Below are 13407 nucleotides of genomic sequence, written 5' to 3' on the forward strand. Positions count from 1 at the left end.
CAAAAATCCCAGTATCTGCACAGGTGACATAGCAAGTGTCAGCAGCAAAGTCTACATTACATACAGAGTGTTCTGTAACACTGCAAACCAGAGGGAACACAGACTTGTGGTTTTAAGGCCATACTTAACAAGTATCACACTTCTTAAATTTCAAAAACCAGAGTACAAAATTTGATAAGCTATCCAGACCTTGAGTTCACACATAAATAAAAATGAGCAATCAACAGAAAATATACGAAATGAGCCTGTTGACTAATGTCCTGTCTTTTCCAATCGAGGGTCAGACCCATTCAAATCCAATCACATGAGGATGGACTCTGTAAAGGTCAATCAAAGGCAGGCTGAAACTCCAACTGTCTCGCTGACCTTCAGAGCTTGTGACAAATTGCTATCAGTCAATGTCAACTAATGACAGGAGCTCTTTGGCTAATCAATTGTTCTAAAAATGATCAAGAAAACTACTCACAGGACAGCTCATTTTCACATCAATGCCTCTGAAGTATGAAAAGCTCATTTTTTGAGTTTTTAATAAGCTCATAAGTAAAGCAGTTACTTGGTAACAGAGGTCACCTTACAGAAAAAGACAGAACCTTTGTCTGCCTTTTACGTATTCTTTTATTACCATATTATAGCAAAACTATGCCATGGATATGCCACAGGGCTACATAATAAAGTAGGTAACACTTCATCCACTTTGCAACACATAGTTTTGTGTTAGAGGGCAATCTATCTGGGAGTAAATAATTTCAAATGAATTTTTCAGTTAAGATGAAAAACAATGACCAAGTTCACTAGGGATGTACCCCTGGTATTAGTGAGAATATGCACTTTCTGTGAAAACACTCGTGGACAAGTTCATGCCCCTAAATAAACAGTTATGCCTTTTAGATTATGCAGTTATTTTTCTTTGTTGAAAGACAACCTGCTTTCATGATGCTTGAAGCCAAGCAAATGGAGAACGGAAAACAGGTACTCACATTTGATGAGTCAATAAAAGGTAAGGTGATTAGAGTACAGGGTGTTCTTGGGAAAAAACAATTCTCTGTCCATACATCTAATTCAACATATTTGATAAGTTAGTAATATGGAACTTTTTGATAACATGGATTTGCAGACTGTAATAACTTCCCCTTTCTTTTTTTACACCTGACTTTTCCCATCAGGAAATCATTTTCCTGTTCTGCCTGCCACTGAGCGCAAAGACCACACTTGAATTTGCAATCAACATTAAATGGAACTGAAGCACGACACAGGGCAGCAGTGGCCCAAGGGCTATGGCCTGTGATCACAATTATATTCTACTTTTCTCACCAAAGTGTATTTTGCAAAATGCATTCTAGTGCTATTGAAATAGAAGACATTCTGGGAGAAGAACAAGGCTTAAGAAGTAAGTGTGAACAAATGTAAGATCATTTAAGTCACCTGGACCAACAGACAAATTTAAAAAGACTCTACTTTTTAGACATTCTTCTTTCTTTTCAGGGTGCTTAGATTATTATAAATATTTTCTTTTTAAAATAAATTGGGATAAAAAAAGACAGAAAATAAAACTGTTTCAAAACAAGCAGTATTTACTTTGTGTCTTCATCTGAAAAACTGCAGATTACAGATTATATCCTAAACCTGAGTTGCTACAATAGTTTTTCAAATTAAAATATCTTCTGTGGGCTCAACTACTCTCAAGTTGTCCATAGGAAAGAAATAAAGGAGGGAGGGCAATACTTGAGCCAAGCCATAATTGGAAGTATGTGAAAAATGAAGTGTCAGTTTGGTCAATAAAGGGCAAAGGTCAAGGGGAACTGCAGCCCAAACTCTGTGCGAAATTGCTCATTAAGACATCCAATCAGAGAGCTCCTTCCCACCTACCCCATTATTCATCAGACAGCTGACTGTTTCAAATGCCCGGGTTTGGGCTGTTATTACTTTTCTTCTTCATGTAAAAAGGCGAGCGGGTATATAAATCGTTGCTTAGTCATCTGGAACAAAATGTGGCCCTTCCCTACCTCCCTCTCTCCACGAACTCGCCGCCCGACCCCCCCACCCCCCACCACCACCACCGCCCTGCTCTCACCCAGCTCTGCCTGCTGGCTTCACAGGTCTGAAATGACTGCCTCCAAATTCCCTTCAATAATAAATGGAATTGCCTTCTGCCTATAGGTTGCCGGAACGCCTACAAAAGCTGGTGTGCAGGGGGGAGGGGCAGTGGGAGGCACTGGCAACTACTGACACATTATTGTAAAGAAATAGCAGTGCTTCTCAATGGTTCCTCTTTAAAGAAACATCCTGATTTTGCATTTTTTTTTGTGGGAGCAAAGATACCATTGTTGATCTGAGCCCTGGCCCCCAAAGAAGTTCATAAGCGGGTTTTAGAAAAATTCTAGAGACCAGCAAAGTTCTTTAGGGTTGAAATGTTTCACATGAAATTTCAATGTAGAAATCAGACTTTTTCTTTCTCCTCACAAAAGAGGAAAATGAGATGAACTTGAAGTGGGAAATGTTCTGCAAGAGAAATGTCCTTACTTGTTTTCTAGGCTCCTCTTCTCAATTCAATAAATCTTTGAATGAGTGCAATGGTGGAGGCTCTTCATACATAATACAAATTAATCATATCAATCATCCTGCTCCGCTGTAAAGAGCTCAATCATCCTTCTACTTAGCACACAAAACTGGATTCTCAGTCCCCAGCAGAGTAGAACCTCCCTGAAGCTAACGCTGATTCTGTTTGATTCACAGCTTCATCACCTGATTACAGACAAGAGGACCAGGCCCAGTGCAGGCACTAGGAGGCAGAGTCCTTGAATTGATAACAGAGAGAATGGCCCTCGCAGGATCTGTTTTCCCATTTCTAGGCAACATCCCAGGATCACGTCAAATAGTGGCTTGGGCTCTGGAGTCAGACTGCATGGGTTCAAGTCCTTGCTGTACCACCAACCAGGATGTGACTGTGGGTAACTCTCTCAGCCTCTCTGGACCTCAGTGACCTTCTCCAAAACACAACTGATGAAATACCTACACTGACCCATAGTGGGTTATTTTATTATTTCATTGCTATCATGTATTCATCTCTCTTGACTTTCAACCCAAAAAGGAGTTGCCCAAACTCAAAACATGTAAGCACAGCTAAGGCTGCTTATGAGCTACAGAGTGGCTCTGCAAGCCCTGGGGTAGGGGTGGGGGTTTGCTGTGCTGTGGTTAGTCTCTCAGTCATGTCTGATTCTGTGTGACCCCACAGACTGTAGACCACCAGACTTCTCAGTCCATGGGGATTCTTGAGGTAAGAATACTGCGGTGGGTTGCCATGCCCTCCTCCAGGGGATCTTCCCAACTCAGGGATCAAACCCCGATCTCCTGCATTGCAAGAGGATTCTTTACCATCTGAGCCACCAGGGGAGCCCCAGGGCGAGGGGAGCAGTGGGAAAAAAATCCATGAAGAGAGCACCAGATTTGCTTGGTGTTCTTCCTGTCCAAACCACATGCTTACTAGAGTCGACCCTGATTACGATCAGTAGGGCAGCTGCACCCAGTAGGATAAAAAAGACACATGAAGGAGCCCAGGATCTGCCAATGTGCACCTCATCTTATGTCCTGAAAACACCACATCCTAAAGCAGTTACAAAGGCAAGAGACCAAGATTCTGAGGTGGCTGACAGTGACTCATTTCAAGATTTCTGAGCTCTAATTTTGTCTCTTCTGAAATGGGAAAATAGCAAATCATTGACAGGGCGAGAATAAGAATCCAATCTCATATCTCTGGAAGTGCTTTGAGGAAAGTTAAAAAGTAGACAAAAATCAATGTTGCAGCCACAGCAGCTAAAACCCCCAACCAAATACAGATGTTAGGCCTTCCTTATAAATGCCCATTTAAAGGCGCTTTGCTATTGAAGAATCAATTTCCTGCAAGGGACCATGAGTGTTAATATGAAGTGAATGCAGATGCCATAAGAAGAGTTGCCATGATAAATAATTTGAGTCAGGGGAGAAAGATATTATATAAATCATACATGCATGTTCATTCAGTTCAGACATGTGCGACTCTTTGCAACCCCAAGGACTGTAGCCCACCAGGCTCCTCTGTCCATAGGGATTCTCCAGGCAAGAACACTGAAGTGGGTTGCCATTTCCTCCTCCAGGGGAATCTTCCTGACCCAGGGATTGAACCCATGTTTCCTGCATTGCAGGTAGATTCTTTACCTCTGAGTAAATCATGAATAAACACTAAATCCCCCCAAAAGAATATCGCTGGCATTTTCTTGGTTATATACCTCATGTATATTCTCTTCAGAATGATCCGCATTGGATTCTGTACATTATTGTTTATGCTTAGGTAAAAATGTAGACTAAAACTCCTCTATCAACCACAACAGTCAACTCATTTGTCTAATTATCAGGGTCTCAAAATTCCTCAAACTGCTGAAACTCTTTACTAGGAATTGTTAATGTATTTTGAAATCTGTCTGAACATTATGATTTCCTGGATGATTGGTTTTCTTTTCTTTACTTTCAAAGTCTGAAAGAACAAGACTCGGTGAGAATCTGTCAAATGCCTACCTTGCACTGCAGACAAGGTTGTTTAACAGAAGACCAAAGCCTAGGGGATTTTTTTCTCTTTTTTTTGTACCTTGGGTGCCATAATAAAGTGGCAAACATTGAAAACGAATAAGGGGAAAAGAAATGCAGTACAAATAATATAGTAGAGAAAGTTTTAAAATATGTATTACTCCCGTCTGTGGGGGAAACACCTCTCTAGATATGTTCTTGACAGATTGAGTTATTTCTGTCTATTGGGTATGTATAAAGACATATTTATGGATTTATAAATCTTTTGAAGAGGGCTGTTATTTACCCAGTTGACTAAAATGGACTCAAACTGTGTAAATAACTATTTAGGACATGCACTACGGGCCAAATGCTGGCACGGCTTACACATCCATGCCTGCCAGAAAAGGCAGACAGGAGAACATGGGAAAGCCACGGTGCACAGCTAATCCGAAGGCTGCACAAAGATCCAGCTTCACAGGTCCCAAGGATGAAAAAAAAAAAAAAAAAGAGCCGAGAAGGGTCGCGGTTGGCATGGAAATGCACAGAAGTTGTTGAAGCAACACTTCCAGGCATCATTCTGCATTTAGCAGGGAATAAATCGCACTGCCCAGGAGAGCCTGTGGGGAGGGGCAGGGGGCACACAAGGTGTGACTCCTACCACCTCTGTGGTCCAGCTGGTGGGGGGAGTCAAGGGGGGAGGTGTGATCAGCACCAAAAGCCTTCCCATGATGACCGTGGAAATAAGTGACTTTACTTCTTTGCTAGAAAGAGGGCATGATGAGAAGAGTCTTAAAAAAATAATCAGGAAACTGAAATTTGAGGTCTGACACTGCACCATAGCTTCAGCAAACTGCCCAGCTCATCCAACCTCCTGTTCCTCATCTGTCAAATGGCTAGACCTGTTCTATCTACTGCCCAGGATTGCATGACTGTTTTCCACAGGTTCCATTCGAATGAGACAATTTATGTGAAAATGCATTAAAAGGAAAAATGAGCTGGTGGGTTTTATATGAAAAAACAGAAAGAGAAACGATGTGAATGGAAAACTCCAGTAATGTGAAGGGTATATGGCTTATAATCACATTCATTATTAAAGTGGCCTTTGGAGAACACTCATTGAAGGAGAAATGAACCTGAGAAATTCCTGATTCCTTGTTCTGATGCGTCAAAGGGGAAGACTGGGATGGGGTACTTGCTCTCTGAAAATCTTTGTTATCTGAGGATCTTTCTGTTTTTAATTCAAATACATTGTAGCAGTTTACATCCTTTACACAGCTAAACTAGGGGCCTGCTTGGTGATATATTCTTTTTAAAAAAGCAAGACATGAAAAAAAGAAAAAGAAACAAACAAACGAAACACTAGGCTATGACCCCATGTAGCAACTTTGGAGCACAGCAGAAAGAATTGAGATTCCATTTACACCTTTCGAAAATTCATGGTGCAAGCTGAATTCTGAAAGTAGGGCTTTCTATGGAAATGTTGACCTCACCTTAACTACAGCACTGTGAACAGTTGACACCATAATGTATACATACCCACACTTGAAAGGAAAGAGGCCCTGTGGATTTATGCTGCATATAATTCCGCAGTAAAAGGCAGAGGTCAGAGGTTACCTGTTTCTGTCTCAGCTCTGAACAAGTTTACTATTCCAGGCTCCATTTTTACTAGACTTAGAGTTGTGATGATGTCAGCAACTTCTCTCTGAACAATAAAATATCTCAAATGCTTACAATTCTATGTGTAGAAGTTATTCCCAGTCCAAATAGCATGCATGTACCCGCCTCCCAAGAAAGGACTTTCCTGTTTCTGTTATTCCCTTCTCTAGGGGAATCTTCTTGACCCAGGACTTCTGCATGGGAGGCGGATGCTTTACCATCTGAACCACCAGAGAAAGTTCCACGTTGTCAAACTAATGGTGTTCAATTCATTGCAGACATTGCAGTTCTAATTGCATAGCCTGGTTTGGTTAGAAAACAAAATTCTTTTGTTGGGTAACAACACTCCAGTGAAACATGATCATAAAAGCTGATTTTAAAAGTATGTACCTACTGTGGGCTCGGAGTCAACCTCAATAAAGCCGTCTTTTTATATTCAGGGAGAGAATACTCTTTTAAACTTTGGTTGCATGAATTGAACACAAAATCCACTGCAGTAGTTCTCATCAAAAGCAGTACAAGACATTTAAATCCTCGTTCACCTTATTGCTGAAGCTGAACTTTATGTTTAAACTTTATCTCCCACCAGTGACAGTCAGACATGCACATCTGCGGGCACCAAAGTACACACAGGTATGTGCACCCCAAGAACCACAGTGACGGAATTGATCTGGTTGCTTTCCATCTCATCCTAACTCCCTCTAGTCTGACTTTGCCATGAAGTCAAGCACTGAAGAGATCCAAATAAGTAAATCTGGAAAAATGGCTTCAACCCAGTGAAGAGAAAAGCCCAACATGGTTCCTGAAAAGCCCACTGCCTCCTAAGCATCTTAAGACATCATTCAATTGGAATCCTAGAGGATGCTTCTTCACAATCTCTCGAAAAGCCTCTAACGGAAAGTAATAATAAACTTTTTTTATTTCTATAGCAGGGTACTCGAGGCATGCTATTTTTACACATTCAAACGTCTAATCAGCTTCTTTCATCTCAATTCACTGACCCTGTTTTGTAAAGGTGGCCAGGTGACAAGCAGCTAGGTAGCTTGAATGGCAGAGAAAGAAGGGGATCGGGGTCGGGGTGGGGGATAAGATAAGATGAGCCAGTTCTCATATTATACAGGGTTTACATTCTAGGAAAAATTGTACAAAGAGTCATTCACTAGACATTTCTAATTTTTCAACCCTGGAAAATGACACAAGTAGCCAGAGAATCAAGAGCAGCTCTCCTACCTTGCTCACTGCTGTTATCCCCACTGTGTGACGTGTGGCCCCCACTGGAAGGGCCTGGGGTTCCTCCTGAGCGGGTAGATGCCGTGTCATCATGGTCTCTGTTCCAAGAGGGCTGTGGGGGCACAAAGCAGACATCTGAATAGAGTAGTGTGTTGACGGTGGAGAGCTGGGATGGACAACTCCACCATCTTCCCCGTCCCCCTTCACCAATGGTGCCAGCTCAGAGCTCCACTGGCATATCTAAACTTTGCCAGCCTCTGCTTCGAAGCTAAAATAATATCTACCGATAGTTAAGCATAAGTAACTGCGTGCTTTATTACTAAGGAAAGCGAGATCATTCCAGGCAAAGAAGGGGAGGAGGAAACATTGTTCTTCATGCTGACTGTATTTTTGACATCCACCATCCCCCTGGCACAACAGTCTGCTACTCTAAAAATGCAAAATGAGAGTGGTGGTCTGCAGCACTGCGCTGAGCAGAAGCCTCTGATTCATCCTAGAAGACAAACATGGCAGAGCTTTTAAGACCTCACAATTAGGCCAGGGTCCATAATAGCTAGTATGTGTCAGCTGTTTGCCGGATGGTACATGGCAAATGGACCAGGCACAGGGACAAAAAAGAAATGAGAATAACAATAGGTTCACATGGACTGTGTACACTCAGCCCCATGCCGAGCCTTCTTGTACTATTGAGGGGAAAACAAATGTTGCTTCTTATCACTGGGTGCATTTGAAAGTAACATTAAGATAGGAAAAAAACTGGCTGTAAATTAAATTCTTGGGGGAAACAATCATGGTGACTCTTCTCCCAAATCTCCCTTTATCACCCAGAAAAGATTTTAATTAGCTTTCAGTGCTAGCTTTCAAAAAAACAGCCTTGTGAGTCACCAGTCATCCTGCATAGTAGGAATGATGCAAAGTAGAAAGCGGATTCTTGGCTAGGAAGGGATATTTGTCTCCAAGATTATCAGCGGGGCAGCATGATGATCTTGGATGTAAAATATGTCTACATCGTTTCGGTCACTGAATGTCATGGCTCATGACTATGTAGTAGTTAAAGTTTCTGACCCTCCCAACACTTTAAATATACCTAGCAAAACCAAAGGGCTCCTTGCTCATTTCTTAAAAAGTAATTCCATATCCCAGAGGAAATGAGAATAACTGAGCAGGGCAAAATGTTTCAGACACCCAGGGAGAGAAGAGTAAAGATTCCCATCTAAGAGGCATGATATACCAGAGTTGAAGGAAGAGGTTCACTGTTCCTGAAAGGGATGCTTGCCTGCCACCTACTCGATCATCTTGACCAGAAGATTATGGCAGCCCAAAAAATGAAATAAAGTCACAGAAAGATACGCACCTACTTGTATGTTTGATTCAACCATGTATGCATATTCTAAAAAACAGTGCTAATTGATCTGCTGATTCTGTGATTGAAAGATATGTGAACTGTGAAAGAAACGCTTCTGACAAACACGCATTCTGTAGCATGCCAGAAGAATGCTGTAAGACGTAATCTGGAACACATGCTCAGAATGCAAACAGTTAATGCATAAATTTTCAGTTTGTACAACTGCAGCTCTAAAAGGGGGACTTGTTTATTCAGAGCGCTGCAGAAAGAATGGTACAGCACCCAGGGGATAGACAATGCCAGGCACAAAACCCCGGTGTCTCAACATGTAAAAGGATGTTTTTCTATGTGCTACAAATCCCACTTGAAAATATAATTAGAAGGAGAAAATGGCAAACTATTGCATTAACTGTAATTGAACAAAAGACCAGCAAGGCATGTGGGAGGCTGCAGGAACCCGTGGGAGTTTCAGGATGCATGAGATCCTCCGAGTGACATCTCCTGGGCACTCTCATTTTATTTATGTTGTCCCTCACTACTATTGCGGACTGGTGATCTGACTTGTAATTAATAGAAAAGCTAGTGATAACAAGCTGGAATACAGAGCAACAGACTAACCTCATCAGAAGCATGTTTGTTAATCTGATTAAGACTGGGACTCCAGAAAGGTGACTTCAAACCCAAGAATGATTCCGTGTTACACAGGAAACTGTCCTCCTCTATGCTACAACAGACCTGATATATTCACTATCTTTTAATGAGCTCCACTGATTTATTCAACTCCGCTCTGCTCCCTCCCCCACTTTTCTACTGTGCAGGATGTAGATTAATTCAATGCTTAATTGTTTAGTAAATTCAATTTTCCACATTCTATTCTGCATAGCTTTAGCTAAGGTTCTTAAATCTTCAGCAGTGAGCCCTGAGCCCAGTGTTTGTGATCTGTGCCTACCTTTTTTCATCACCATTTTTCTTCATCCACCACTTAATTCACCATGAAAAGATTTTCCTTGCTGGAAATTCTGATTCCGCTATGATCTGTGAGGCATTCCGATTCACTGCATTTTCATTGTGTTGGGTCTTAGATGCTGGGCTCCTCTTTTCTCACAGCTATCGCCACATTATACAGGCATTCATGCAAGAAATGTTGGATTCCACCTCAGTTTATCCAAATTTTGTGCAACCTATATGTTTAAATTTGTGTGCTCGCCAAAGGTAGGAGCCAATCTTTTCCACCTAATATCATTCTTCTCACAGCCTTGCTCTTCTGGAAAGGCCTGAGAAACCTGAATGCACTTCTCTGCAAGGAAATCTAACTTCTGTGGTCCTCCTTTCAATTAGCATTTGGGGTATTAGCATTTCAAGAACGGGGTAGTCATACAAAACTAAGCATTAGGAGAAATCCACAAGGTTACCAAAACAGAACAAGAATTATGCTTAGTTCAGTTCATTAAGCGTGATTAAAGTCTAAGTATCAGAAATAGCTCATGAAGTCTTCCAGTACAAATATGCAAGACGGATCTAATCAGAAAGAACTTCCCCCAAATCCACCTACCAGAGAAGCTCAGTTACAATAACATATTTCCATGACTATATGCAGTTACACCAAACAACATCATTATTATTTTTAAAATAAAATATGTGCATTTGATTATGTCCATATATCTGTGAAGCTGTGAGTTGCTTGGGGCCACTTGTAAAGTAAGGCTGACAGAATAAAATCAATGATGCATTGCATTAGATGTATAGCAAACCTTAGTCATCATTCTAAATTAAGTCCCAAAGAGCCTTTTTCTTCAAGGTACATAATTTCAGAGTAAGCAACATCTATGTTCTCATTTATTAGAAATCCATTAAGACAAGGGGTCCTAACCTAAAGTCCATGGACCTCCTACATAATACTTCAGCTGGGGGTCTTAATATTAATAATAATTGTATTATGTGCATACTTGGATTTTTCCCTCCTGGGGATAGTGTCCATAACTTTTCACTAGATTCTCAAAGGAGTATGTGATTCTTTAAAAATCTGAGAACAACTTATCTCAATGTTCACAGGGCTAGATAGAAAATCCAGGGCTGGAAAGACATTGAACATCACAAAGTCTACATTCTAACGGACACTGAGGGTCAACAGTCTTCCAGACGTAATTTCATGTGTCATAAATGTAGGCAGCTAGCTAGGGGCCTCCCTCCATCAGAAAGTCCTTCTTGTTCAGTCACTCAGTCATGTCCAGCTCTTTGCGACCCCATGGATTGCAGCACACCAGGCTTCCCTCTCCTTCACCATCTCGTGGAGTTTGCTCAAACTCATACCCATTGAGTCAATGATGCCATCCAACCATCTCATCCTCTGTCAGATGGCATCATCAATGTATAAATATATCACATAATATGAAAGTCAGTTTAATTCCTTTTAATTCCCATGCCTGGTTTGTCTAGTTCTGGGGCCCCCAGAAGACAGCCATTTTCAATATGTGAAGCAAGTCTGTGATTCTCCCCATTTTTTCTCTCTTCAACAGCTTGAACATTCCCATTCCTTCCACCACTTCTCAAGAATGTTTGAAAGAAGGTTTTCCAAGTGATAATAAGCTAAACGTCATCAAGCGGTATTTTTTATTGATAAGGCAATTGTATCTGGTACTAAAATAGAAGCAACAGCCTCCTTAACTACAGGCTCCTCCAGGCCAGGGATGGTGTCAGAATCTTCTCCATCTTGTTCTCTCCTGTTCTCAGCACAGTGTATCGCGCACACTCAGGACTCAGCACTTAGAGAACACGAGCATATAGTCCAGCACTTCAGAATTAAACTGAGTCATTCCCTAGTGACTGTTCCACTGACCCTCCAACAGACAAACTACAGCTTTCCAGCCTATCCTTCCTCCTGAATAAAGCCATCTGGTGGTAGCTTTTTAACCTTCTTCTTCCCTTCATGAATCCTTCTTCCATTTATACTTTAATTTTGGATATCCTTCAGGGAGGTTCTTGTATCACTTTCCACGTTTTCCTTAGACAGTTCCTTTCATGACTGTGATGTGCGGTGTCATCCCTACGCATGAACTTTGTGTCTCTGGATCTCTTCTTTGGGCTTTAGACTTGTATGCCCAGTTCCCTGTGAAATGATCTCCATACAAAGGACTTAACGAGTCCAAAGTTAAACTCTTCATCTCCCCACCAAACCTCTGACTCAGTCTTCTTTATTCTTGACCCTAGTGGATGTTTATATAACCCCATCCATCTGTGCTATAAAACCATCCATGAGAACCATGCATGAGACCCTTCCCTCTCTAGTTCTCTCTCATCAACTCCTTCACATCAGTCATCAAGTCTTGTCCATTTCTCTCATCTTTCACCTTAGTGATTACTGTTCTTGTTAAGGCCTTCCCAGCATTAAAGAATTCAAGTCAAATTACTCCCTAGTTTTTAAAGAGTTCAGTTTTATGATAGGAACCAGTGCCCATTTTGCTCCCTATTGCATCCTTCATACCAAGCACAGTGCCTGATACTGGCTGGCACTCAGGAAATGTTTATTGAATGAATAACCAGTCCCCTCCTGCCTATAGAATACATGTTGGGGTCCTTAGCCTGATACACAAAATCCTTCATAGTCTACCCCCTGGGGGTCATCTTCTCCTTGATCCTTGTGCTCCAGCTTGTGATTTCTTTTTTTCTTTCTTTTTTTCAATGTTTATTTATTTATTTGGCTGCACCAGGTCTTTGTTGCACCATGGGGGATCTTTCTTTCTTTTTTTTTTTTTTTTCCAGTTGGGATCTAGTTCCCTGACCAGGGATTGAACTCAGGCCCCTGCATTGGGAGTGTGGAATCTTAGCCACTGGACCACCAGGGAAGTCCCTTTAGCATGTGATTTCTGACAGATACATTCATCTTGTCTTTCTGGGCCCATTCTCATCTTTCTCCGCTGCCTGGAATGCCCTACTCTGCTGTACCTGGCCCCTGATTACCTCCTACTTACTAAATCACAACTGAGATACTACCTTCCCCAGAAAGCCTTCCCTGATACATACACACACACACACACACACTTCCCCCAGGATGAACGAGGCTCCCCTCATTGATCACTTAGAACCCCTCACACACACGTCTATTATTTTACCCTCATATAGTTCCATGATGATCTGTTGAGTCTGTCTACAATTCTACACCATAAACGTTCTGAAGTCCTGGACTGTATCTTCATTCTAATGCCCTCTATCCCAAGAGAATGTCTGTACCATATCAGACACAAATATGTTTTTCAATGAATAAACAAATCACTTAAGTGATTTATAGAGGATCTCTGTTGTCACCTAATACTGTGATCGCCAACATTAGACATTATAAAGCATTGAAAAAAGACTTACACAATTTAAAAACACCTCCCTTCTATTCACACAAACACAAACCACTATAAAAACGTAATAGTTGCAAGATAACACAGGCAAAAGAGAGTAAACTTGCAGCAGACGTATCCTAGACCACTCACACTGTCTGAAGACAAGTCACAACCTCCCTAACTCTTAATGTCCTAATCCGTAAATGAGGATTAAAAAAATACTTCTCTGCAGACACAGCAAGCATCAATTTCCAGGCATGCAGCAAGTACCCAATAGGTGGCACCTACAATAGCTTTTAATGTGACAAT

General features: G+C 41.4%; 1 protein-coding gene across 5 annotated transcripts in view; it reads right to left on the reverse strand.

Annotated features, from left to right (window-relative positions):
- Positions 1-13407, reverse strand: part of MEIS1 (Meis homeobox 1) — a 146115-nt gene that overhangs the window by 108496 nt on the left and 24212 nt on the right. For all 5 annotated transcript variants that reach the window (XM_069580337.1, XM_069580336.1, XM_069580338.1 and 2 more), the window contains one exon: positions 7426-7537. In XM_069580337.1, coding sequence (XP_069436438.1) covers positions 7426-7537 — 112 coding nt within the window. The remainder of the gene's footprint in view (positions 1-7425; positions 7538-13407) is intronic.

This window comes from Ovis canadensis, chromosome 3 (assembly GCF_042477335.2).
Source record: "Ovis canadensis isolate MfBH-ARS-UI-01 breed Bighorn chromosome 3, ARS-UI_OviCan_v2, whole genome shotgun sequence".
NCBI lineage: Eukaryota > Metazoa > Chordata > Mammalia > Artiodactyla > Bovidae > Ovis > Ovis canadensis.